The 27,856-nt window shown below is 48.4% G+C and overlaps 1 protein-coding gene across 4 annotated transcripts; it reads right to left on the reverse strand.

Annotated features, from left to right (window-relative positions):
* On the reverse strand, positions 1-27,856 carry AFAP1L2 (actin filament associated protein 1 like 2). Of its 4 annotated transcripts, none has more exons than XM_029958596.1 (19): positions 27,732-27,856; positions 27,138-27,215; positions 22,530-22,621; positions 18,669-18,759; positions 14,897-14,980; positions 12,421-12,626; positions 11,691-11,870; positions 11,071-11,160; positions 10,193-10,277; positions 8,875-8,979; positions 8,018-8,229; positions 6,227-6,372; positions 5,517-5,628; positions 4,607-4,846; positions 4,342-4,519; positions 3,937-4,104; positions 3,484-3,665; positions 2,734-2,856; positions 1-2,379 (listed from the first exon to the last, which is right to left on the reverse strand). In XM_029958596.1, exons 2-19 carry the CDS (start codon positions 27,190-27,192, stop codon positions 2,353-2,355), a joined length of 2,376 nt encoding a protein of 791 aa, XP_029814456.1. In that variant the 5' UTR covers positions 27,193-27,215; positions 27,732-27,856; the 3' UTR covers positions 1-2,352. The 4 variants fall into 4 exon arrangements, with proteins under 4 accessions (XP_029814456.1, XP_029814457.1, XP_029814459.1 ...); XM_029958597.1 differs by having other exon boundaries at positions 12,421-12,623; positions 27,732-27,837; XM_029958599.1 differs by lacking the exon at positions 14,897-14,980 and having other exon boundaries at positions 27,732-27,855.

The raw sequence follows: 27,856 nt of genomic DNA on the forward strand, positions 1-27,856 counted from the left end.
TATACTCAACATTTTATTATAAAACCCTCTAAAGCGCCACTTGATAGGTCACAGTTACAACAAAGGAAATGCCTTGAGTTAGGAAAACAATGGGGAGGGCAGAGACATTGTTTAACATTTCTTGTTTTGGGGAAGTGTGTTGTTCAGGCCTTGCCTATGTTTACCATCCCCTGATGGAGACATCCCAGCAGGATCAAGGAAGCTGACTGGGCTGTGGAGGGGAAAGTGGAGCTGTTCTCCTCCATTGCTGTCTCAGTACCACTGTGAAATGTCTGGACAACTTCTGGAGGATGACAGTAGGTGTATGGTGAGGGCATGGTACTACATGTATATTTAGTGTGTAGAGAGGGTCTCTTGCCAGTTCATCATGGGTCAAAACAAAGGCTTCATGTGTCTGTGGCCTTCCTGTGCTGTGGAGAGGGAAATCCCTAGGGTCCTGAACTAGAAGATTCAGTGGTTGATTTGTGTGAATTTTTCCTATGTGCAAAACCTTTCACGGGGACAGCCTGACAGCTGGGGCTGATACAACTACTCCTGAGGTCTGGAATTAGCAATTTCTCCATCTGCACCACAGTGGACACTTTTAAAGTAAAAAAAAAAAACATGTGAGCAAGTTGTCCTTTTGTGCTTCCAGGTACCCTGACCAAGTGCTTTGTTGCACCCTGGCTCTATGGCCATGGCCAGCAAGTCCAGAAACCCTTCTGGGCACATTCTCACTCACCCCAGTGCCACCACCAGCTCTAGATGTCACAGCTCTGTGCAACCCCCTGGCTGTTTGGCCTTTGTGTGGAGAAGGAACATCCCTTTAGAGGTCATCTCAAGCCTGTCAAAGATTTTCAAGGGTGAGGAAGGTAAAACATTTTTCCTGTCTGCCTTTACCCTGACTCTGGGTGCTGCTCTCTGGTGTAGCTACAGGACTCCAGGAAGAACCCAGCCAGGGAACTGGTGCTGCTTTAACTTTGTAGGGTTGGAAAACACTTCCAGCCCTGTACAGCCAACCCAGTTACTGAGCCTGGGCTCCAGGGCTGAAGGACCATTAGGAGAGACAGGCAGAGGTGTCCCCAGGCCATCAGAGATGACAGCAGGCTACAGGGAGGAGACTGTGCATAGATTGGTGCCAACCCACCCCCCTTCAAATTTCAATGTCTCTAAGTTTAGCAGTTTCAAATATCCAACATTTTCATTAGAAAGCGTGGCTAGGGCAGAGAGGTGTGGGCTTTGTGGGCCACACTGCCAGGGCCCAGTGTTTAATAATTTGGAAATAAGGGTGATAGCACCAAGATGGCCAGCAGCTCACCAGAGATGTGGCAGTGCAGCCTCACTGCAGGGCAGGCTGCTCAGCCCTGCCTGTGTGGAGGGGCCCCTTCTGCCCAGGGGTGTCTTCAGCAGATTGTACAGCTGCAGCTCTGTGAGGATCAGAGACCATTACAGCATGGGCAGGAGCATGAGGACAGCTTTACCTCCTCTCTCCTGGGAAAGGGCAAGCCCTGAAGGATACACTGAGATCCACCTTTCCAAGAAAAGAGCTGAGCAGGCCTTCAAATATGATTTCTCTTTTTTTTTTTTTTCCCAGACCAAACTCCTCAGGTCATGGACCAAGATCTTCAAGAAAATTAACCGAATCTGCTTCGCAGACCTTCTTTGCCCAGAGCTCTTGGTGCTGCCAGTCTGTAACACAATTTACAGCATAAGAAGGTGACCAGCTCAATACTCTGGCAAATCTGCAGCTGGTAGGAGTAAGCAAATGCTGGAATGCACCAGGACACTGATTAAAAGGCCCTGGACAGGCTTCTGTGTGCTTCTCATTCATGTTTCAAGCATTGCTCAGGTGTGGGAATCATCCTTGACTGAAGGCTGGATGAAATGCAGCTGAATGATGACTGGCAGCAAGGCAGGGGAGACTTTAGTTGACTGCAATTTACCGGGATAGGTTGAAACCCACTAGGGTATAAAGAATAGCAGAGGCCCCTTCTGAACCCACTAAAGTCACTAATATAGAAACCTTAATAACTCATTGATAAACCTTCAGAGTAGAAATACACAAAACACCCCTATGTACAGTAACATTCTTGTTTACATCAGCTGGGTTAGGACTTTGATGGAAGGATTGCCACTGGTTGTTATTGTTTTAGCTACGTGATTGGGATTTGTCTGAAAAAGAGCAAGATCATTTGGGATAACTCGTTTTGGCAGCTGTTGAGTCCATTGCTGCGTCTGAGGAGTTGGCACGACGTGGAGAGGTGCCTGGTGTGTGGTTGTGTTGCACACCCAACCTCCACCTACAGGTGGTTGAATCCTCTGGGCCATGCACGGGCAATTCGAGTCTTTAGTCCATCTCTGAAAAACATGCTTCTAACTAGCTCCCTTTTTCTCCCATTCCTGTCAAGGAATAAAGGCAAATTAGTCAAAATGCAAATCTGGCAAGCCACAGTAGCCATAACGCGCACAGGATCAACGTGATCGTCTGGTGCCTCAGTGGTTTTGGCTGCAGGATATCTCTTCATTATAAGCAATACACATATTTATTCATTTAAATTGCAGGCAAAGCAAACCCAGGTGAAAAGACTGGAGGAAAACCAGGCTGATGTGCTGAACGGTGCTTGGTCAGGGGTGTTCCCAAGATATGAGACCTCCCACAACCCCCTCCCATCACAGCCCATCTGCTCCACTGCAAGGAGGGAAAAGCAGTGGCTGTCCCAGATGGATTTTTCTCCTGTACAACTGATGTGTTACCTTAGCTTTCTGTAGGACTGTTCCCTTCCCCGTGACCATGACAGATAAAGGCCGGTTTTTTAAAGCCGTTGCTGAGTTGACGGGTGAGTTCTCTGCGCTGTTTGCTGGGCTGGCACTTTTTACCTGAATGTACAATAAAAATCAGAGAGATAATGATGACTACAAATTACTGAGAAAGATTGCTGCCTTTTCCCACTTCTCCCACCATTTCCTAGTTACAGTCTAATCTATGTACTGAGGCACATTGTTTCAGTGACGTGCCAATTTCAAAACACCACCAGGATGTGTGCGTGGTGTGTTTGGGTGCTGAGGACTCAGGCAGAGGTCCAGAGCGAGGTTCAGGTGGTGAGCATCTCAATTTCATGGGAACCAAGTTCCCAAGAGTGAATTTAAATGCCTGTAGCTCCTCCTGCAAAAATCACCCCTTGGCTCAGCTGAGTGCAGAAGGAGCTGCATCCAGACCTGCACAGTCTTGGAGGGTGTTGCTCAAGGCCAACAAAATTAAGCCACTCTCCTGAGCCCCAAACACCTTTCATGACTCCAACACTGCTGTTACCTCATTAGATGATTATTACATTATGTATGTTATATATAACGTAATACTTACATAATACATATATGCTATAACTTTATACAAGATTACATATTATAATACTGATGTATTATTAATTATTATTAAGCAGGCTCAGACAATGTGACAGCCTAGCTGCCAGAGAGCTGCTGTGCATCCCAGGGGTGCCCCCCACATACCCGTGGGGCTGCATTCTCCAGGTGTGTGGTGTCAACTGCAGTGCCCAGCGTTACTGGGCCAGACTCTGCCTTCTTCAGGTTCTCCTTCACCTCCACCAGGCTCAGCTCCAGGTCCACCCTCTGGCTTTCTTTCCTTTTGCATTCTTCGTCTATCTCCTTCAGCCTCTGCTCCAGGCTCTTGTCTGTGAAAGGAGGAGTATCGTGGTGCTTGCTGGGAACTTGGGGAGCTCATGAGGGAAGGAGGGACCAGGGCATGTCTTGTACATTTTCCTTATGTTTTGCCCTAAGAGGGACTGTGGCAGAGCAAGTTCTGGCTCTAGTGCAACCTGGGCTACATGGTTTGACTCAAAGCACCAAGTTCCCCCTCGCCCTTCTGGTCCCAGGTTCATTGCTCCCCTCTTTCCCTGTGGTCCCTTGGCCCATTTCCACACATCACACCTTGCCCTGCTCTACCTGTGCTGCTCCCGAGCATTTCCTTCAGCTCCCGTCTCTCCTTGCGTAGCTGGGTGAGCTGAGCCCGGATTTCATCCTTCTCCTTCTCCAGTCGTTCCTTCTCCTCTGTGAACCGCTTCACCTCTGCCTCCGTCCTGTTCTTGCCCAGCTTGGTTTCCACTGCTGCCGCTGGAAACACAGCACATCAAAACAAGCTCAGCCAGGGGGAAAAAAGCAGGAGGGAAAACCTTTTCAGGTGCTTGGAAACAACACACATGAGGGTCTGGAAAGTCAGCAACCAGGAGACTCATCAGCCCCTTGGGCACTGTAAAGCTGCTCTACAGCAGCAGCCAAACCACAGGATACCAACTCCCTCCAAGCCCCTGTTGCTGAGGCACTCCCTGGCCACTTGTGCAGCACACTCACCTGGCAGTGGCATCTTGGGCCGGTGTGCAGGCACCAGCTGGGGGCTGCCCGCTGGCACTGGGCCCGCTGGCACCTCGGGGGCTGGCTGGGGGAAGGCGATGCTCTGCTGCTGGGGTTGGATTTTGACAGCAGGCACTCGTGGCGCCGCCTCCTCGGGCTCTGGCTTCTCTGGGTGTTTCTGGGGAGGGGAGATGAAGTGAAATGATGTGGTGGGGGGAGCTGGCTCACTGATTAAGCCTGGCCTTCACCACAGTTTGGACAGTACCTGCTCCAAGGGCTCCATCGCCTTGGTACAGGGCTCGGCTTCCTTAGTCACGAGGGCTGTCTCAGCTGTGGTCTCAGCAGCAGCCTTGGTGGCAGCCCTTTCCAAAGATGGTGAGCTAAGGGGTGAAGGCTGGCATGACATCCTGCCAGCACAGTGGAGGAAGGACTTCACTGGGGTGAGATCCAGATACACTCTGTCTTGGTCCCCTTCTGATTTGCTCTCATTCTTGGGTACTTCTTCCTGCAAAAGGAGAATGTTCCCCAGAAAAGGGACCATCTGCTGCAATCAGAAGTACAAAAAGCATCTCGCTGCAAAGCAGCGGCATCTCACACAATCTGGAGTATTTTCCAAAAACCTTAGAGAAACTAAAACCCCATTGTCTAATTTATTCCATACAAGGCTTTTTGGTGTACTGAAGGAAAGGCCCCTCCTGCTCTCCTTCTTTAGGTCTCTAATAGTAGCAGCAGCCCCATGCAAGTATCTCCCACCATTGTACATCCAGCAACCCCTGCTAGATTCTTTGCCTTTCCTGGGATAACAGTCCCTATTCCAGCATGACCCATCGTTCTTGCCCTTACACACAGGACTTGGTCTTACAGGCAACAAAAACCCCACTATCTATTAAGAAATAATCCATGCTGTTTGCTGATGGAAACTGGGGGATTTTATCCCAGCTTTCTATAGCACCTTTCTGGAAGCCTCTTTCCCATTCCCTAGAAACTCCTCTCCAGCATTTGCTTCTGCCCCATTGCAAAAGTCAGGATTTCCCCAGGGTCTGGGAATCCCCTTCATCACTGTTGGGAAAAACTTCCCCTTTCACTGCTGGTGACTCTCCATGGCCAGATGTTTGCCCTGGTCCCCACAGAGCTCACTGCAGCAGGGCTTGTGCCTGTGGCACTGGACATCTTACCACAGGCAGGTCTGGCAGATCCACGTCATCGTACAGCTCCTCCTGCTGCACCCGGCCCTTGGGCAGGTTGTCGATGTAGGCGTTGGGCTCAGAGTACTTCCTCTGCATGAGGCTGTGAACAGGCAGCAGGACATCCCATCAGGAGGGATCAGACTTGCTGTGTGGCTCTGCAGTGCTGCATTTTGGGACATCTTGGCACAGCAGTCCTGAGGTCTGGGCAGAGCCACGCAGACCAGATGCAGGAGGTGAGAAGGCAGAGCCATACAAGCAGTGGGATCACTGCTCCTGTTGCCCGTTAAGCAGCGCCCACCTGAGTGGAGCTGCATTTCCCCTCCACGCTTTCCTTTCTCACCCAGCCCTCGGGCACATCACCCCAGCAGCACAATCACCCTGCCCCAGTGGCGTGGTGAACTGGGGGGCTGCGTGCCCAGAGCCCTGCACCCCCCAGCCAAGCCAACCCACCAACCTGCCTTTGCAAGAGCCACCTGGGCATGTGGCCAAGCTGCAGCTCAGTCTAGATGCACCATGGCAGGACAGTAAGTGTTCTTACTGTCACACACTGAGCTTCTAAAGAAAGAGACTGAGCTGTAGCTATGAATTCACCACCTGTTCCCACAGCAGCCAGCCTCCCACAAATGGACAGACCCCTGCTCAGGCTTGTTTCCCTCTACCAGCCCCATGCAGCCCCCAACCCATTACCACTGACATACAAGAAGGAATTCTTCGCAGCGCTCACAATGCAGGAAACTCTGTCAGCATCCACATAATCGTAGGTAAATTCCTCTGGGTCTGTTTTCGAACCTGATTCCGACAAGAGAAGGCCCAGCCAGTGGCCCATTTCCTCGGAGGACTTTGCCTATAGGGTGATCAGACAGACAGGACAGGCTGCAGCAGCAGTTTCTCTGCACACACAAGGCTAAGGCTGGCTAAGCCTTGGGTAGGGAAGTAAGCTGGCAGTTCTTTGGGCTTCCAAGGGGAAAGATGAACTACTGGGTATTTATAATATATCTGAGGCTGCTTTGTGTATGGACTGATTCACAAATTTGGCAGCTACGTAAGTGCAGCTCTTTGCTTACCTCCTTCCTAAAATTTCTAGTCAGTTTGCATTTACCTTTCACTGGTGATAACTCAGCTGCCTACAAGAGTAAGAGAAGTCTCTGGGGCTGGAGATGCTAGCTGGGAACAGCTTTGGGTGCGGGTTTTATTTTGCGCCAGCAGAGTGCAGCAATGGGATTGCCAAAACAGACAGGCAAGGAGACCCAAGCCTGTGAGGTCCTGATGCCAGAGCCTAAACCCCTTCCAGGGCTTTTTGCACAAGGGGACAGGGGAAGTGAATTGTTTAAAGCATCGGAGAGAGTCCCTTGCTTTAACGTGGTCGAATTCTCAGCTGCGGTGAGCAGTTTGACATTTTGTGACAGGAAGAGTTAAATACTGTGCCTTCAAGTCAGCTCTAGCAAATAGCCATGTGCACCTCCTGGTAGCAGGGGATTCTACCTGAAGCAAGAAGTGGGCTGATGCAGCCACCTTCTGCTTTGATTTGAGGAGTCAGAGCAGTGAGCACAAAGTAAAATTCAGGGCAAGGGAATATACATATATATACTTTCCAAACTGGAAAGCATATTTTAAGCTTTCAATCTGTTTTATTTAGCAGAGACTTCAGTCCCTGGGAAGCCTGCCAGCCAGCCAGTCTGTACATTGAGTCTGACATTGAGTCTGACATCCCAACAAAATACAGATTCTTCCATTCACAAAATGTAAATTTTCTCAGCACCTCTACTTTCACATCTGTAATTGGGCAAAATTTCTTAGATACAGACATACCCTGCACCAGAAGCTAAACAAAAACATCACGGCAAGCCCTCAAAGTCAGTTGTTTAGCTATAAATATTCCACCCACTGGAAAAATACAGGAAATTGCTCACATTGTCCACCTCCTACTATAATCATGCTGTCGTCAGAGAGAACTAAGATTAGAGATAAACAGTCCTGGATGCAGGCAAAGGAAAGTAACAGATGGAGATGAATTCACTTGCACTTTCAGGGTCAGATCCGTGATCAGTTTACTTGGGATGCATGACCCATGGCTTTGGGACTGCATTGTCAAAAGATGAAGTTCTCTGTTCCTCCCAACTACAGACTTAAATCCCTGAAGTGACATTTTTCTTATCTAACATTAACCATCTGGAATGCAGTCTACAGAACTTAAGTATTCAAAGAGAAAGATGGGCATCTCCAAAGGACCCTTCATCCCATCCTAAGATGAGTGCCCAAGATGAAGGCTGAATGGTCCTCTGGAGGGACCAGCATCAGACACAGCCTGGATTACCAGCTAGATGGGACACATCCTAGGTGACCACAGGCAGATGAACCCAAGTCCCACACTTCAGGTTCTGTTTTGCTGGACTGAGGGCTCCCCTGGAGGACCTCACTGGCATTTAGACCCACTAAGGTACCCAAGCTGATGACTTAAAGCAGAGCTTTCTTGCACATATACACCCTACCTCCAAAATGACCCGTTCTTCCCCGTTCTGCAAGATGCGGAAGGAGTAGAGATGATCAGGGCTTGGCTCTGGGATAATTTCACAACCTGCCAGACTTAAGGGCTGCTGAGCCAGTTTGCTTCGGTTCTTGTCCTGGTAGAAATGGAGGTGACCATCTTTTATCTGACACCAACGTGACTTCCACTGGCTGTTCACTAGCACATTCAGGTAACCTGCAAGCAAACAGAGCTTACTTAGACATATTTTCCATCCCTCCAGTTGAGAGAACCCAAATTCATTTGCGTGATGTCTAATGGGTGAGTTACGAGACCACTACACAACACAAAGCCACAGGCAAAAATAAAGAGCAAAAGCAGAAGGACAAGCTGTCCTATCCATAGAAAACAGTGTGGAAACCAAAAATATTTTCAAAATGAGACTCTTGAAATTCAGCTTAGGTTTGGAGCAGCAAAGTTGGCTGCAGTGGTTGGACAAAGTTGGCCCTAGATTGTCAAATACCAGCTGGCCACACAACTCTCTCCCTGCGGACTCCCACAGCCTGGGCTGGTGTCAAGGAAGAGCAGCACAGATGTCCTCTGTGTGCATCTCTGGTATTACCTGCCCTTCCTCTTGGGTCACCCTGCGAGCTATTGCCTGCCCTTGTAAGCCCAACAGTCACCTTAATGTGCAGGAGGCACCACAATCTGCTTGGATTTATTGGCAGGGACCAAGCAGACTGTGGCCTCTTTGCTGCCAACAGCAGGACAGTCTGGCACAGGCATGTTTGAGGAGGATGATGCCTGGTGCTCATCCTGCCCTGCACACTGAGATCCAGCCCTGAGACAGGTCCCTGCAGAGGGGCCCACGCTGCCACTTACTTGAAGTCTCCAAGGATCTCTCTGGGCTATCCATGGAGCTGGACTTTTTCCTCCCGAGGTTCATCAGGTTGCTCAGTTTCAGGCCAGTTGTGCCCTTCTTCTTAACTATCGGAAATGAAAAAGACACATGCGTGGCTTTCCCAGCTCACAGCCATACACACAGCCTGCTGTCCCAGCTGGGTGTCCTGCCCCAAAGCTGCCTGTACTGCTGTCCTGCACCCACAGCACAGACATCCCTTGCAGAGGGCAAACCTGTGACTCAGGGACAGGCTGTAATAGTCCCAAGCCCAGGGAGTCGACAAGCAAGATGCCACCAGTAAGCTCAGTTAGTGATTTGTTGAAGATTCTCATCTAAATTGCTTTAAACTTGGGTTAGCTCTGACCAAAGGTCAGTCGCTGCAGGAGTGGTGGGAAGGCTGTTTGCACAGGTCTTGCTGTGCAAATCTCCCTTCACTTTCTTATACTACAAAGAATTGAACTAAAAACCATTAACCATAAACATTTACTGCATTCAGTCTTTTCTTCTATAAAACAGGGATGCAAGGTAGGGAGAGGGAAAATTTACGTCCAAAGAGCCTCTTCAGCATTTTCCTACTGAGCACATCAGTCAGTGTGTGCATAAGGTTCTGTCATCATCAGGGAATCCTGGTAAGACATTGACTTGGATTTTTTTAGTCCAGATTTTCCTTCCCACTATCATAACAAAATGACAAAGTCCAAGCATAGAGGGACTCAGCAGCTGAAGTCCATTTGCTGGGTGACTCCAGTGGGTTCGCAGCATGGATTTATCTCTCTCCGATATAGAGATGGGTCCCACATCTTTCTAATAGACCATCTCCTCTTTTGCTGTACTTACCTGCCCCATCTTAAATTACACCTTCACACTAGAGCTTCATCCTAGTGTGAAGGTGTAAGTCTCCCATTGGAGGCAGCTCAGCATTTCACAAAGGACTCCACGTTTCTCTGCAGACATCTCTGAGGAAAGTCACTTCAGTTGGCAGTTCTGCCATCTCAAACTGTCCCAGAGTGACTTGCTCAGAGACATGTAGAAACTCTGTGGTAGACCAGGTACCACATCCAGGCTTCTCAAGCCCTATCCTGATCCTGATAAACCTCAACATCCACCTGTTACTTCACTATGAAAAATGAAGTCAAACAATCAAATTGAAATCAAATTCACAGGCAGTGAATGCACACACAGCTTTCACCCTGCATCAGGTCCATTTGAGGTGGCAGTGACAGAAAAAGCTACACAAATCCTCGCCTCATGCAGGGTCAAGGGCCCATTCTCCCTGTCATTCTCAGGGTGAGGTTTTACCATCTTTTGTCTCAGCTGTCTCTGGGTGGCCATCCGTGCTGCTCCCGCTCTCAGAGGCTGCAGAGTATCTCTCGGATACCTCCACCTGTCAACAAACACCAGACACAAGCTCAGCAGATGCACATGACCCATTCCTCCAGACAGAATGTGCCACAAGGACCTTTTTCCCCTCTCTTATATTACAAGGTCCCACCTTCTCTGTAGCAGATGCTTTCACCCATACATCCCCTGCTGGCTCCCTCTCACTGTGCCCTTCCCACTGTTCCTGAGCTCAGCATGGGCAGATCCAGCACATGCACCTCCCCACCTGGGCTCATCTCTGAGGTGACATGGTGGCACCACTCATGTCACAGTTTGGCCTCCTACCCTGCAGCCTGGCTGGTAGGGGCATTTGACAGTCTCTGTAGGGGGCATGGGCAGAGGAACCAGCCAGGTGCCCAAACAGGTCCATTTTGGGTGTGCACCAGAGACTTACAAAAGTTTCTTTCTCCTCCCTCTGTTTTGAAACAAGCTGCTCATAGGGTGGTGTCACCTAAACCTGGACTAGAGATGGCCTAAGCCCTGGTGTCCAGGGGTCTATGTCCCTCCCAAAGCTCTTGGTGAACACAAACATCCCATTGGATGAGAGTGGCTGCTGCCCTCTATGGTGGAGACCCACATGTTGAGTCAATCTGGGGGGAAAGATATGGCAACAAAATTAAGATTGCAAAGGAAAATTAAGATTGTTCCAATAATGCTCCTTTTCAGCAGCACAGGGGTCTGGTTACACTCATATCAGTCTTTTCTCAGGTAGAATTAGGGCACCTACACTGTTATTTATTAAAGGAACAGGGTTAAAAAGCCTAAGTGCTAGTTCTCTCTGCAGATACAAGATGTACCTTTGGGTAGCTGAGGCGCTGTGAATCTGGGATGTACTGGTTGCCTTCACTGCCTCCTTCGCACAGCAGACCACTGGTCTCCTGGATTACCTGTGCAGAAGGGGAAGCCATAGCCTGTCAGAGAGCTGCAGGATCTACAGGATCAATACTTCTCCCCCACCCAGCAGCCGGGGAAACCCGTGGTTTACAGTCCCTGTGACCCTGGGGTCTGTCCTGGTGTTGCAGCAGGCAGCCAGCAGGAACTGCTGGATCCAAGTCAGCTGGGAGAGGCTGCCAGCAAAGGCAGCTCCATCGTCTCGCTGCTGTCCTGGGCTCCACAAAGGCCTCAGGGGAAGGGCCACCCCTGCCCTAAGCCAATTTATGCTGGGCACCCACGCCAGACATCTCCCCCATCATAGCAGCTGTGCTGGGAGGCCCCTACATGGACTCCAGCATGCTGAAGGTGGCAGGGAGCTGCAGGAAGAAGCTATCCCAGGACATGAAAATGAAGTGGATTATTTGTATAAAGGCTTGCAGCGAGGAAGGGAGCCAGAGCTCACAAGGACAGGGCTGAGATAAGCAATGGTCTCCCATCAAAGCATGGTAACACCAGCAGGGTAAGTCCTGAAAGTGTCACTGACCCTGAGCCACTGCTCTGCCTGGTCTTTACTCTGCAGCCCCAGCACAATGACGTCAGCATTCGTGGGAATGATCTTCAGCTTGTGCTCTTTCTTCTTCACTTGCTTTTCCTTGTGAATGACAGTGCAGCCCAGCAAATTCACGTCCAGCTGAGGGCTGTGGTCTTTGGAGCTCTTGTAGCACTGGGGAAGGAAGATGGGAGGGGGTGAGAGGCAGAGGAGGAGCCTTCGCTCTCACTCATCAGTATGAACTCAACCCCGTAAGTGACTCAGTGCCAACTATATGCATTAAGTACACTGAACACAAAAAGGTCCTATAGCTTTTACAAAGCTGTGTCCTACAAAGTACAGAGACTATACACATATTTATGTGCATGCACATATAATCTGAAATACCTCTCACCACTAGAGGGTCAAGTATGTGGTCAGTCTGTGGGATAAGCATCCCTTCTGCTTAACCACCTCAAATAGTTTCCCCAAAAGCATCCCTAGGCATTTTGGGGAATTGGAATTTTGGCCACAAATGCACCCTTGTGCCTCCCTCAGCAGTCCCATGCCTACATTCCTTCTGAAAATGGAATGGAATCTTGAGATCTCTGGGACACATTTTTTGAAACACTGCTTCTAGAAGCACTTTGCTTCTGCCAGCTTGTTAACATGGCCTGAGGTGCCACTTCCCTTCCCAGCTCACGCAAACAGATTGTTTTAGGCAGAGAATAGAGGATCTACCCACCAGCAACCTGGTGTCCTTGATAACACACAGCTGTTTTGCCCACTGTCCCAGCCACTTCTTTCTCCACAGGAAGGCACAGATGCGGGCATCCTTCATCAGCTCAATAGTGGCCTCCGTGGATGGCCACTGATGGGTTGCTGACTTGCCTTTGCTGCTCTCTTCTTCATCATAAGATTCATAGGAACTACTAATGGCTTCACCATCTTCTATAACAAAAGCAAAGCTCTATCATTAAATACATTTTTAGAATAACTCTGAGCCTAATGCTTTGCCTCAGCCATGCTCACACATGCAAAAGCTTCCAGTGCAGGGATGTGTCTTTTGAGGCTCTCCTACAGGAGGATAATAAATAGGAAAGTAACCCTCATAGATTCTTTTTTCTTTCTACCCCAATATGAATTTCATAGCAATATTTTGTGCCTAATAGCCTCCATTAGCAAACGCTCAAAAGACACTTTTCAGTTGACCACAAATTCGAGAACATTCCCTTAGACGTTTTCTGATGTTTGCTGCTTCCTTCCCCCCCTCCGAAAAGATGCTTTTTACATTTTCCACTTCAAGTCAAACACAATTTTTAAGGCAACATCAAACTACAATCAGCCCTTGTCCTCTGAATGTCAGAAGTACAAATGGCATTTGCAAGGCCATGCAGCAAGCAAGGATCTATTGCATTTGAGATGTCGTTCCCCTTTCCTGGGCTAACAGGTCCCTCTCCCTACTCAGCATCTAAGGGACAGCAAGAGGTTTTGAAGTAATACACCGTTGCAGCAGCAATCCATTCTTAAAAGGACTGCTATGTTACTAGGATGAATTGGGATTTTCAATACCCAGATCTAATGTATTGTAGGTTATTGGAGTTTTCAGCTGATCATTGGTACCAGACTCATCAGAAACATTAAAAATGTTCCCTCTGACTGCTGGGGGATTTGCAATGCTCTGCTGGCATTTACAGTACAGCTCTTATTCACAAGATAAGCTCACAGAGCAAGATGGTAAGATTTGGGCAGCATCTGTGTAGGGTTTTGCATTCTTGCCCTACCAAACAGCACAGAGGAATATTGTTAAGTTACTCTCACTGGAATTTAATTTTGATTTTCACCATATCTTAATATCTACATAAAAGTAATGTTATCAGATTGGTGCAAATTAAAAAGAGGAAAAGCAGTCAGAAAAGAGACAAAGAAAAAGAAACACATTAGGAGCTCCGATGAAATACATTTCAGTTGGGTTTATTTGTTCTTAAAAGGAACTGAGATGCAGTAACAAAGCTACAGCCCCACTGAAATCTTACTCTATAACATCCCCTAAGTGATCAAAGCTGCATCAATTAAACTTATTAAAAAGCAAATACTCCCTTTCAAAGTCTCTGAATGGAGCACACTACTGGCTCACCATCTCCAACTCTCCATCTTTTATGGAAAACCTTTATCCCCTTCCATGCATTCTTACTATGCAGACCTTGTCCACAGGCACCCTGTGCAGAAATTCAGATGAAGTAAAAGTGTTGAGGTTTCTCAACCCTACAAACACCAAGAAGCTGAACCTCTGCACTGTTAGGGACTTTTCCTTATGCAGCAGCAACGATGCCTAAGGGAACCTCATCTTCTAAATCTCCCTCCGTATCAACATGGGGCTATTGCTAACTGCCCCTCTGGCCTCTTTTGGGAGTCTCCGGTGTCCCTCACCAAGGCATAAGGTCTCAGGCTGCCACCTTTCTCCTGGGGAAATGGCAGTTTTCTTCCATGCTCTCAGTGAGAGTCCTGGCTGCTCTTTTGTGCATCAACCACAACCACAAGTGTGGTTCCTCAAGAGATGAGCTCCTCTCTACCTGAAGAACTACAGTCGTTGCTTGCCTGGTGACACTGCTATGGCCTCATGATGGAAAGGCATTTACCAGGATGTGTAACAAGGCAAACTGGGCCAAACTTTGCCTGGGTGACTTGAGACAACACTGTGGTCACTACTAAGGCTCATGCAGTCCCATGTCATCAGTGCAGCCACGATCTTGGGTATCTTTACCTAAATCCACTTCTCCTTTTCCGTTTGTCTTCCCATGGCCTCCCAGGGAGCGAAATCAATGCCATGAAGTAGGAAGCTCCAACCCTCTCGTACACCCAAGCTGCCTCTGCCCCAGCAGAGCACCTTCAACCATTCACCAAACAGCTACTCGTCAATACAGCCAGTGTTACCACATATCAGCTCCACATCAGTGACAGAACCAGCGGAATAAGAGCTAGGGAAGTTCTCTTATTGTCATCCTGAGCACAGGGAAAGCCACAAAAAATAACACCTTGTGTATGTAACAGGCAGGGAGAGGGGACAGGTGGTTACTCTCCATGCAGGTAATAGGCAATGCCAGGGGGAGGTACCTGATAAGCTTTGCTAAAACTGAGTTGTTGGGGATTTTTTCGTGGTGTTTTTTTTTTTGTTGTTGTTGTTAAAAAAAGGCACTTTAGGTTTGGAAAGCATGCCATACCCATTGTTATTGTGGCATAAATAACGCCCTCAGTAACCTGCAACCCTGGCCTGGGTCCAGCTGCAGCAAGCCTACCAAAAAGACCTGCACAATCAAAAGGAAAGAGAAAGGGAGACAAAGAGAAAAAGCCACAGATAAGCAAATGCAGAGAACAAGGGTGTCAATCCGGCTCAGCTCCCCGGCTCCCCTTGGCCAGTGAGGCTGTCCCATCCCTACACAACATATGCAAGGTGAGACTTCAAACAGGGACATTTTCAACCCATCCCCTCAAACAAGGCGATTCCCTTTAAAATTGAATCATTGTCATGGTAATTAAAACCAGCCAGGGCAGAGGAGCTGTTTCAGCCAGAATAATTATTGCTCAGTTGGCAGCCACAGCCGCCCCTCGCGCTTTCTCTCTGCTGCTTTATCGCACCCTCCAATTATGCAAAGGCGGCGATAAGGGTTTAACACATTTCAGCCCAGGAGGGGAGGGAAGGCAGCAGCTTTTGCGGGAACTGTAAAATGAAAGGCAGAGGCGTCCCCAGCGGAGAGGCGGGAATCCTGCTGATGAAAGAGGGACTGCAAGACCCAGCGGACTCGCCTGACTGCTTCATTCTAATTAATACACCCACAGTTTGTTACAGTGCCTCGCACTCCCACCTCTGATGCTGCATGAAACCTCTATCTCCTCAGCCCATCTGGAAGCTTGCTTTGATGTCCTTTCTTGGCAGTGACCCCACTTATTTTAGTGGTGTTCCTATTTTTGTTTGATTTCACTACGCCCATTTGTTTGGGGACATATGGGTGTCTTCCAAGGCTCATGCTGTAATACTGTCAAAAACAGTATTGGAGACAGACTTATTACAAGATCATGTAGTGACAGAACAATGGGAAACAGGTTCAAATTGAAAGAGAGTAGATTTAGATTAGATATTAGAAAAAAATTTTTTACTGTGAGGGTGATAAGGAACTGGAACAGGTTGCCCAGAGAAGCTGTGGATGCCCCACCTCTGGAAGTGTTCAAGGCCAGGCTGGATGGGGCTCTGAGCAATCGGATCTGGAAGGTGTCCTTTTCCACAGCAGGGAACTAGATGATTTTTAAGGTCCCTTCCAACTCAGGCCACTCTATGAAACATCACCAGCAGCTCCCTGGACTGCTGGCCCCTTCCCTATCCAGCCTGTGGGGAAAGGGGTGAGCACAGAGGGCCTGGGGGGTTACTGGGGTCAGGCTTTGGCATCTTTGGCTAGGGCAAACCCATGCATGTTCAGACTGCCTTTTAGCAACAGCAATCACACCAAGGTCCCAAGGCAGTTTCTAGCAATGAGCATCACTCTGTATAGTACAGGTACAAGGTTCTATCAGCATCTGATAAGTCAATTTGTGCTTGCTGAAACAAAGGGCAGGACAGGGACCTGCAGGTTTGCCTATGCACCGTGGGAGTTGCAGCCTGATCTCAAGGCAAACTGGGGCACCAGCATCCACCCAGCATCGCTGCACAGCCTCCCCTCTGCACAGCACAGCACACTTCACCTTCTCCCGAGCCCCCCAGCCCCCTCCTGCCACACACCTGCTGCTCCACATCTTTCCCTGCTCCTTCTGGCTCAGCCCAAGGCACCACCTCAAGCATGAAGCTGCCAAAAAGCAGAGAGACTCTCAGTGACACAATGCTGTCTTCCTTCTCACACAAACCACCTTAAAAACCACCAGCATTGTAGTACACCTGGAGGTTCCTGTGGGAGGGACCTGCTGGGGCCTGCAGAGGGGACCAGTGGCTGAGCAGTCACAGGAGGCAAAGGCACCACACATCTCAGTGGTGAGAGACTGCCTGGAATCCTACATCCCATCTCTGCTGGCTTCACAGGCTCCTATCTACACTTACAGCTGTGACACTGCTCAGTAAAGCACTGAGCCCACTGGTACAACAGCAGTTCACAGGAGCCCCAGACCTGACCCATTGACACCCACAGCTGCCTCATTTTAAGAGTGCTCCCATCATATGGGCTTTTCTCTCTTTTTGCAGGGCTCTGATTTCCCATTTCCTTAGGCATCTGACTGGCCTAGATTTCAGTGGATGGTGGGTGTATTTGCATCTCTGAGCAGCAGGTTACCGAGCAAAAGCAGAGGTGGAAGCTGTGAGTGTGCTTATCGCTCCTGCCAGCCAAGTCTCTGAACTCAGGGCAAGTTTATGGAGCTGCCTGGATAACATAAGCTGGGTATCCCAGCACATAGATCCATGGCTGTGTCTTTTTATGCCATGGTTCTTAACACATTATCCACTTCCCCAAAGTGCAGCAGGGGAAAAAAAACCCTCCGTTTATCTTACAGTGCAGGCAACTGGGACCTCCTGCCATGGGGATGAGGCTGCAGCACCCTGTGCTGCCAAAACTGCAGGAGAGCTTCACCTCCTGTGCCCTGTGCATCACAGCCCTCACCTCAAGCCAAACAATGCAGAGCATTTCAGCAAAACACGTGGCAGAGCTGGGGGGACCTCTCCTCTGCACCCCAACCATAATGAGCCTGTATCTTTTCTCACCTGAGCTGGGGTCTATCTTCTTGTTCACTGCTGTAATGCAGTTGCAGACAAAATGGGATGGTTCAGTCAAACAAAGATCTTTTTACATCTCTTTTGTTTTGTTTAGCACTGTAACTCCTCATGAGAACAGTGACCCATGCTGAGATATGAGCTGTCCTGGAGTGCAAGGTGCTCACAGGCAGTGAGTGCTGTTCAGATACATCAACCCTCGGCCACTTTAAACAGTGGCACAGCTGGTGCTTCCCTGCCAGGGAGCTTCAAAGCTCAGTGGGGCTGGAGAGGACTCGGCTTCTCTCACAAGCAGCTCAGACTCAACAGCCAAGGGTTTAGATCCAAATCTTTTATCCTTAACTCTCACTTCTTTGCCTGCCTCAACTCTCCCCACTCAGCTCTGCCCCATGCCATGCACTCTGCTGCAGACGAGGCTGAGGAGCAGACATCTGCTTCTGCAGCAGAGCAATACAATCTGTCTCATTTGTGCTTAAAGGGATTATAAAGCGATGAGAAGATCAGCTCCGCTATCAGATCAGAGGAAGGCAATCTCTCATGAAGGGTGTTCACCAAAAGAAGGATGCAAGAATACATCTTAAAAAGTGAGAATCTGGGAGCTCAGCCTGCATGCAGCCATCTCCTCCAGAGGGATGGGGAACCCACAGGGGGCAGGTGTGGGTGGCACTGCTGAGGACATGGCTGGAGGTGCTGACCCAGGCAGCGAGTGTGTGCAGAGGGAACACACACGCTGCCCCTCGCATGGAGTGTGGCTTTTTAATCCAGTGTAAAGATGGTTAAACTGCCACAAGAGACAGAGCTGAATAAATAGCCAATTATAAAAACGGTTATCACTCCTCACAGACCAACAGAGCCACGGACTTTGAGCCCCAAGGGGACAATTAGAGCACTAGGACATGAGAGCAAGCCACCACAGCTTCACCACTCACTCCTGAATAGAAATTTGTGTTTGACTACAGCTTATCTGCAGAAAAACATCCAAAGAGAACCTGCAATGGTTTTACAGTGATGTTATATTGACCCAAGCATACTACTTACTTCTACAGGAAAGTTAAGATTTGAGTAATTCAGTAGTCTTTGCTTTCCAACTAGCATGAGATCTGTAATATCAAGTGTGATGAGCAGCAGAAAACAAACTTGTCACATAAGCTGCAAGAAACGTCTGTGCTTTCATTTACTCATTCTCATAAACCTCAAGTCCTCCATCTCCCACATGAACCCCTGCCCCCAAGAGTTTTACGATATACCATTTACAGAGATGTCATATGGCTCAGCCTCTTCATAATATCCCTCTGGGGATTCGATCTTGGGGACTGGAGGTTGTTTTGTTTCGGGAATCTGCAAAACAAATACAGTAAAGAAAAATTATTTAAGGTAAAAACACGTCCTGGAAAACAATGGGGCACTCCTTGTCCTTTGTTTTTTAGCACTCAAGTGCATCCCACTGGATGAGATCTTTTAGATGTGTACACCAGGATGTGGTACAGTTAGCTCAAATATAAAGAAGTTCTTTGAAATTACTGTATAATTGTGTCATAAATGGTACTTTCTTTCATACTGCTGAAAGCCCTGCAAAGATCAACTCACAGCAGCAATTGCAACCCACTGGCCTTACCATGAACTGGGGCTTCTGCCTGCTGCACTGACCCCCCCCTAAGCTGCTCATCCTAACTGGAGATGATCCCCTGTGCTATGGATTATTTTATCAGAGAGAACAATTGGTGCAATCTTGGCTTTACACTGAAAGTGCAGCCTGAGCAGTCACTGATCATGACTCCAAGTCTCTGACTGATAGCAAACCAACAGCTAAAAACCTCCCCTTTAGGAACTATATCAGGAGTCTTTAATTGTGCTCTGAACAAAAAATGAAGGAAATGGATAAACAACACTGATGGAAAATAAGCCTTTGAAAAGAGTCCAAGTTCTGGAAAATCCCTGTGGTGCCTGCCAAACCCCTCCCTAAACACAAGCAAGGACTGGCAGGAAAAACAGCGCCTTGATCCTTTAGAAATACCAACACATGAGGAAAAAAAAGTGAAGTTAAGAAATTATCTTTCTACTTTTCAGGTATTTCACATGTTGAACATGAGAGCAGTCTAAGGCAAGATCAATCCATTTGCAGCATGCCAGTATCATCAAATGCAAGATCAAAACTGCCCATCCTGCCCTGGATATTTACACCTGGACATTTACACCTTCCTGCTGCTGTTGCCCAGAAGCAGAAAGGAAGCTTGGAAGGAAAAGGTTTTCTGTCAGCAGCACCCTGGGAAGGGAAGCTGCTGAGCCTGTGGGAGTGAGGAACCCTGACCACACCAAAGTCATGCGTCTCTGCTCCCACATGGGCGAGCTGCCCCTGGCTCTGCCAACCTCCCAAACTTCTCTAGTGTTTTGGATCAAAAACTCCTTCTTACGTGGGTCTGCCAGATGCTGTGAGCAGACTCTGAGCCTGCATTCTGGAGCCACTGCTGGAAAACATCTGCCCTCCAAAGACTTAAAGGTTTAGGAACTTGTCCTAATGTGTTAAATTAAAGAAACAAAAACAAACCCAGTCACTCCAAGCTTTACTTAATCCCTTCCTTGGCCAGGGAATGTGTCTGTAATTGCCATCTGTGGTGGCCTCCTGCATGTAGCCAGCTCACATTCTGCTATGACCATAAACAAATTGCCTACACAAAGAAACACTGTGGGTTTATTTGACACTATCCCACAAGTGTCAGGGAAGGGGTTGCTCTGTTTTGTTTTCTACAGACAACAGAAGCCATCAGGGACTAGGTGGGACTGCACCTTAGCTGCCCCAGAAGCTATTTTTTTCTCTTCTCTTTCTCTAAAAGTGTGGAGTTGTTTTCTCTCTACCTTAAGTCAAAGGGTATATATTGTATCATTTAACCATGCTGGCCCTTGCAGAACATATGCCTGTTGCATTATGGCACAATGAGCATGCAAATATAACCACCTTGGGCATCTGCATCCGCCCCGTGTGACTTTCTCTGTGCATGGCTGTGCAAAGCAAAGGAGCTGCTGCAGAAGAGAGGTCACCAGTGTCTGAGCCACAGCCTGCAGAACTCATTGTTTTAAGGGTGCTTTGGGACAAAGCCAAAGAAATTAGTGGGATCCAGCTGGGCCACCCCTGTTGGGTTGACCATTGACTGCTGGTGTCAGTGGACACCAGGGACAATCTGCTGTGCAGAGCTTTATCACCAGATTTCTCCTATGTCTCAAAAGACAAGTGTACAGCAACACCACAGGGTGCCTTAGCATCACCAAACCACAGAAAACTCCACAGAGCTAAACCAGATCTAATCTGAATGCCTCTCCTAAGCTCCCAGTTTCTGTGTAAGGAGTTTACTCCCTCCTCCACCTCTGCTCCTGTCCACACTGGAAGCCGCAAATGCAGACAGGGAAAATCCATTTTCCCACAACAGCAATTTCCACACGTTAAAGCTCTCCCCAGCCCTGCTCCTTGAAGGACACTCAGGACCTCTGCTGCCAACAGCTCACTGACACTCAGATGCTCACAGCAAGGAGGTACATGACTACTGTATCCAAGGAGGGTTAGCTCTAATGGTAAGAAGGTGGGAGAAGGTCGTTTCCAGCACAGGTCTGTGAGAAGACAGATGGCTTAGGTACCCTTCTCAGCTAAGGTACCCTTCTCAGCTAAAATCCAGACTATCTTTTTCTAATTCCCTCATTTAACTTCCTGATTGCCCAATCAGAAAGCTGGGCTGCACCAAGCACAAGCAAAATGCCTTGTGCACACCCGGTTGCTGCTTCCTCAGTTGTGCTTTCCTTCCACCACTCAGCTGTCCTCCTGCCCACCACAAAACCCAAAGCCAAACAACGATTCCTGCTCTGGTCACTGCTCCCAGGCAAATCCAGCTCCAGTACTGTATTTCCAGCCAGCTGTGTGGGCAGAGCCCTCAGGGGCTGGAGCAGCTCCCAGCAGGCAACCACACTGCATCCGGGGGTTTGTCAGCTCATCCCATCCTACCCCCTTGCTTTCCCAGATTCTCCAGCTAACTCCAGCTGAGACATAGCCCTCTGGGTAAAAGTCCTGGGGCCTCACCCTGCCCTCCCCTTCCTGGGAAAGGAGCAGATCCTCCTTTGTGGTTGATGGATGCACCATCCCATCTTCCTCCATGCCTCCCCCTCCTCCCCATACATACTCCCTGCCCTCCTTTCCTTTCACATCCTGAAATCCCAGCTACAGCAATTCCTACATTGCATCAACTACTGAACAACATCATCCAGGGTCTCAAGGATGACCTGTGCCTCTCTAGGACAGCCAGGCTGGCTGGCTGGCATGGAGACAACATCTCACTGAAACCTGATGGTGTTTACCTGATTTACAGCTGCCCTACAGAAAAATCCACAGTGCCAGAAACTCCTCCTTGCAGACCTGTGGGCTGTGCAACCAGCATAACATCAGCACCCAATGCAGAGACAGCACCAGGTGCTGCAACTGTAAGCAAACCTCTGGTAATGGCCAAACTGAGGAAGACTCTGCCAGCAAGGGAGATCCTGGTACTTCCCAGGGACCACCCCAGCACCCTGCAGCTGAAGGATTTCTGACTTTTACAAGTTCGAGTCAGCAGTCCAGGCACAGCTGCTTTACCACTCAGGAGATTTCCGAAGCAACAGCCAAGAACCACCGTCACCTTTGTTTCATTGAAAATCTCACTTCTCCTTCTTTGAGCCTGGATTGCCATGCAATGGATATGGGTCTCCCCAGCGGGGAACACAGCCCAATTTTCCCAGTACTCCTGCACACTCACGGGAAGCTCAAGGCTCCCACAGCTGCCTGCTCCATCTATGCACAAGCCTTGGGAACCACAGGGGTTTCTGGATGCCCAGCCATCCCAGGCCACCAGCCAGCTGCAGCGCCTGCACCAGCCACACACTGACTTGCAGTCTACATAGGAGCATAGAGCTGGAAACCCCTAGTTCAATATTTTATTACTATTTTTTAAATAAAGCTCACCAGGACTCTTTGCCTCACTCACTCCCGTGGGCAGAGGTCTCTCCATCCAGCCCTGCTGCACAGTGCATGACAACAGTGAAGCGTCAAGGGGTTCAGATCCCCAGGAAAGCAAAGGATGTACAATACTTACCTTGGGAGGGGGAAGGTCTGGCAGGCTCTTCTGAGGAGGTGACAAATGCAGTCCTGAGTCTCCATTGGTCAAGGAGTTTCTCTGATCCAGCACTGCAAGCCAGAATCACAATTATACTGATGACATGTGGCACCTCCCAGCAGAACACTCGCTACCCTGGGCTGTGCTGGAGCAGCGAGGTGCTATTTCAGGAGGAAGCACAGTGACAATTACAGGCAGGGCTGCAGGGCCACCATGTCATTTCAGGCCATAGCCAGGAATGTGACACTAGGAGACCCAGCAAAAGAGCTGACCTCTGGTTTTAGGGCATGTTTTTCCTTCTGTGAAGGCCAGACCCACTGCTGAGACTTTAAAGGGTCTTGAGAAGCAGCATGGGCAGACACTACACAGTATCTGGAAATCCACAGCACTTTAGTCCTTGTTAGCTCTGATCCTTGCTGCTGTGAGCAGACAGGTTGGTGACTATCTGCTCCTCTGCTGCCTTTCCCAAAAACTGGACCTAACACCACCCAGCTCCCAGGGCAAATTGCAAAGGTGGCTGTCTAGCTGACTGCACAATGGCTTATAAAAGCCAGCCACAGAGTAATTGCTGCTGAAGAAAGAGCTGCTCTTGAAGCAGCCCAGGCCAAACATGCAAAAGGGCACATGGCAGCACAACTGCTCCAGGCAATCCGTGTCTGCCCCTGGAGGGTCAGATTTTCCAAGCAGCTGAATGCAGAGTGATTCAGTAGCTGGAGTGGCACACTGAAGGTTCAGAAAACTTGTGTTCAGCCCCTCTTCCTCCACCACAGAATCCTTGGGTGGCCTCAAACTTAAGTGCCCAAATCCCACGACCTCTGAGATACTGCAATGCTCGGGAACAAGTGAAGCAAGGCATGAATGGCTGGAAATTTATGGACCTTGAAGGCATTATCTTGTGCAGAGGCAAAGTTCCCTTTTACAGTGTCTGTCGTCAAATACCTTGGAGAAATGAGGCTAAGGTAACCAGATATTGCAAGTCCAGTAAATTAAGTAAGGTAATTAGCTCCAAAATCTGGAGTGAGCTAATGCTGCAGCACCCCAGTCACCTGCTGATGCTCCAGCCACATTTCTTGGGCACACACAGAAACCACCAAGACATCATACAGTGCCCAGCAACAGTCAGCACTGTGCTCAGAATATATGAGCAAGAACTTTGCTGCATATTTCTGGGCTTTAAAAATAGAAGCTGAAAACCACATTACTCTGTTCATGGGCTAGGAAGCCACACTGACAGCTCTGCCCTGCCAGGTTGCAGCCTGCAGTGCCTGGCCTGATGGCACAAAAGTCCAAAACATGTCTCTTGTGACAGATAGTGGTCTCCTGGTCATCAGCACTAGCTGACTTTGATAAGTCATGAGGACATAGAGGTCCACGGACAGACACCGTCTCTAAGCAGCTGTCTGCACCCCTCAAGTAGGGCTGCTGGATGCCTTGTAAAGTTCACACTAAAGCAGGTGAGACTGTTCAGAGTAAAGCAGGTGAGCCTATGACAACAACTGATCATGGGGAGATCCACCTACCAAAATACCCCATGATTATACTGCCAGAGTCATACCTGCAGGCTGCTGTTGCAGGTTGTTGGCCTTTTCTGTAAAGGAGCAACAACGTGGCACTCTCAGGGCAGACACCTTCCATCAACAGCAGCTGCTGAGGCCATTGCTACTTTTGTAAGCACCAAAAACAAGGTTAAGATTTCCTAAAGCCACAGTGGCTATTCCCCAAAAGGGGATTATCTCAGCACTCATGGTTGTCTACACAGGGAACTTTTTAGGGGCCTATTGAGCAGAGAGAATCAGACAAGTCAACTCGCATCCACTTGTGTCAGGCAGAGCCTCCCCTGCTCAGCTCCAAGGAGGAGAAATCATTGCAGCAGCAAAAAACACTGTCAAACCCTTCACAAGTGGTGTCCATCTGTCCTTGATTCTCCAGAAAACCTAGCAGTCATCCCACTGAACCTCACTGTGCCAGGAAAATGCTGTTTGATTTCTGTACCAGCAGTTCCTCCTCCTCCTCCTCCCACCAACCTTGGAGCATGGGATGGAGACCACAGTTTCAGTCCTCACCCTGCTGGAAACCTGCCCACCTCCATGGACACATGCCCATGTACTCCAGCTGAGGAGCAGAGCAGGATGAGACGGAGCTTTGATTTTCAGGCTCTCTGAAAGAAGAACTACCACTTTAACCTTCATCCTGACAAGACCCCTGGAAGATGTTCCAGGGTTTTCTGCTCTGTGGTGGCAGAGGGCAGCTATTGCTGTGCCCAGTGTATGAGGACAAGCATCCAACGCCTGCCTTCAGAATGGAGAGTCTACGCAGCAAATGCTGTACAGACCCCTTCCTTCTCTGGCTACACATGCCAGCACCACAAATTACAGGCTGTTTCCTTACTGGGATGGAAGGAAAGGAGTCTTTTTCCCTAGATGAGCACTAACACTTTGCAAGTGTCCTCTGATAAAGATGTCTCTCTAAAACCTGCAGTTTGGAGAGAATTTAGAAAAGAGAAGGAAAAAGAAAACCCAGCCAAAATCCTGCTAAAATTCACATCTGTACTAACTGTGCTCTCTGTGTGCTTATCTGTGCTCTCTGTTCTTTGTAAAACTAAATGTTACCTGGTATTTGGGCTAGGAGTCCACCACATCAGTCCCACCTCCAAGACTCCTGCCCCACAGTGCTGACTTCAGGAGATAGCACCTGGCTAACTGAATAGCCCTGTGGACTTAAAGAGTAGAGACTCTAGTACATGAGATCAAGTAAATGATGGTGCCTTCATCACCCACAGCAGCAAATTCAATTAATGTGCCACAAAAAGGCACCTCAAAAGCAGTGTTGTGTTCAGCTTAAATCCTTATTGATGAAATTGCAAGCAGATACAGAGAGCAGTCAAATACAGTTTTTGCAGAGATAGCATATTTTGAAGTTTGGAGGTGGGACTTCTGGACCTGATGTACTATCACTTTGGAAAGCACTTCACCCTATGCTGCTAGAGCACACTTGAGCACAGCTACTGTGATGAAGAAACTCTGCAGGACACAAGAGGTCCTGTTGGCCTCAGCCAGAAAAGTGTTCTCCCCCATCCCATCACAGGTCTTTGATGCACAGACTGGCAGTAGATGAAAAGGGTAAAGGGAGCTGCAGAATCACGGGGAGATCCATATCACATCCCTATCACCAGTGGGCACCAGGGTGCACCTTCTGCTAGACCTGAACCTGCAGGCAGAGACCTTTCCATCCAGTTACAGAGGCAGGATCAGGGTGTACACCCAGCTGCAGCTGTGGCTAAGATCCCACACATGTGTCTTAATGACTTCAGCATTTCCAAATAACTCAAATTTTACTTGGAATAGGGAGGTTGTTGAAAACAGAGAAAGAGAGAAGTGCTAGGTCCCACAGGGAGTGATGGAGTGGGCAGGCTCATGGCCTTGATAGGGAAAAGTCTGAAATAAAAGAACCTAAACCTAAAAATAAAGTTTCTGAAATTTGCCCTGTGTTTCAGCATGGCAGATGAGTGCAAGCCTTGCTTTATCCACCCAAATGAACTTGCATAAAGAGATATTTCTGTTGCTGCTCAACCATTGGGTGCTACCAGGAAGCTGTGTGATCCTGTTATAGAGCATTACAGCATCACCCAAAGGGCCCTGTCTGGAGATCATGCTGGGGCTGCATGTGTAATCTAGGAGGACATCCTGTCTTCAGGGGCATTTGAAGTTAATCCAAATTCAGCTGCAGGTAGTTTAAAGAACAAAACAGAGCAAACAAACAAAAAAACCCAACACAAAGCAACAAAACCAAAACAACTGCGGAAGTGGAGCAATCCCAACTATTGCAGGACCAGCACATCAACAGCAGGCTGCATAGAGGCATCCTTGTCTCATCCCTTTTGATTGGAAACTCTGGGGTAGGACCAGCCCCTAACTAGGAGTGCACTAAGGACATGTGTGTCACTAATAATCGCATTCCACACAATTATCAAGAACAACTTTCACGATGAACTTCAAAGAAGAAGAGCATTTTTAGACAATTATGTTCTTCGCTGCGTTACAAATTCAAAACCTGGCTGATCTAAATTGGAAATTAATATTTTATCTAGGTTCAATTTCTTGGCTTGTACACCACGAAACTCTTGCATCCCTGGGAGATGAAGGTACTCTGCCTGTGCAGATGGTGAGGGTGCAAGCTGGGCCCAGGAACTTGCTTCAGTGATGACACAGAGCATCTGGGCCAGAGCAGAGCAACACAGCAAGAAGACACATGCTTTTCGAGGTCTCAAAGAGGTGAAGTGACTTGTTTTGTGGCCAAAGAAAGCATGAAGGCTTCTTTAAATACTTCAGCCACTGGAGCTTCAAGCCTTAGAAGGCAACATTTTTATCCCAAAATAACGACCTCCAAAGTGCTACTTCCAGGAATAACCTCACAGTGCTGGCAAGGACCACTATTTCCAAGGGAATGTTACAAAAATGGCAGTCCTTCCACACCATCAACTGCACCAGCCCTCAGAGCTGCCAGAGCACCGGCAGAGGAAGGCTCTAACTGTGTGTGCCTTCATCACCCTGCTAGACACGATGCAACCATTAATTTTTAGCTCCCTACCTTTGTCTTGATTGTCTTGGTCACTCTGCTGTTTATGGACTGTCACTTTGTTCATATAAATATACTCCTCATCGCCACCTGCAACCAAAGGGAAAAGTGAACTCTATACCCACACGTTGCTTTTACAGTGCTAAGTTTTTCCACAAAGACAGATGTAAAAAGTGCCTCCGCTGAGTACATGTGGGGAGAGAATGCTGGTTGAGAAAACGTGCAGGAAAAACCTCAAGCAATAATAAAAAGCTGAAAAAATTAAGTGCTTTATAGTCAGGAAATTCCGTAAGTTAAAATTTCTACTTAAACATTAACTTGGCCAAACAGTACATCCTGTGTATCTTACAAAGTGGATTAAATAAACTTAAGATTTAATATGGAAAACAGAAAGGATCAGGAATCTTGAGAATCCTTTGCTTGTAAAGCTGGACACATAACTATAGTAATTTTACATAAACAATTAGAGGTCACTGCAAAAATAAACTCGGTTTCATTTTCTCCATGTCTCTGCTTCCCACCAGCCTCCAAAAAAATGCTGCTCCAAGACCCTGCAGCAATTCCCATGACAGCCCACTGCCCCATCCATGGTTTTCCATGCCATACCACTGGACTTGGTGTAGACTCGCAGAAGGTCAGACAGGAAGCTTTTCTTCACAACAGCAGTGCTGCTCAAGTTCTCCTTGTCCAGTATCCTCAGAAAATCTTCAAGCTCTGTGAGCAGCTGCTCG

Source organism: Manacus vitellinus, unplaced genomic scaffold, assembly GCF_001715985.3.
Source record: "Manacus vitellinus isolate BGI_N305 unplaced genomic scaffold, ASM171598v3 scaffold_15_pilon, whole genome shotgun sequence".
Classification (NCBI taxonomy): Eukaryota; Metazoa; Chordata; class Aves; order Passeriformes; family Pipridae; genus Manacus; species Manacus vitellinus.

What these genes read in the sequence shown, in the direction of transcription:
- AFAP1L2 (XM_029958596.1), bottom strand. Translation starts at nt 27,192, where the DNA reads ATGAACAAAGTGACAGTCCATAAACAGCAGAGTGACCAAGACAATCAA. An exon ending in CAGACCTTCCCCCTCCCAAG is followed by an intron (nt 18,760 to 22,529) that starts GTAAGTATTGTA and finishes TTTGTTTTGCAG; the next exon opens with ATTCCCGAAACAAAACAACC. An exon ending in GAGATCCTTGGAGACTTCAA is followed by an intron (nt 8,230 to 8,874) that starts GTAAGTGGCAGC and finishes GTTTGCTTGCAG; the next exon opens with GTTACCTGAATGTGCTAGTG.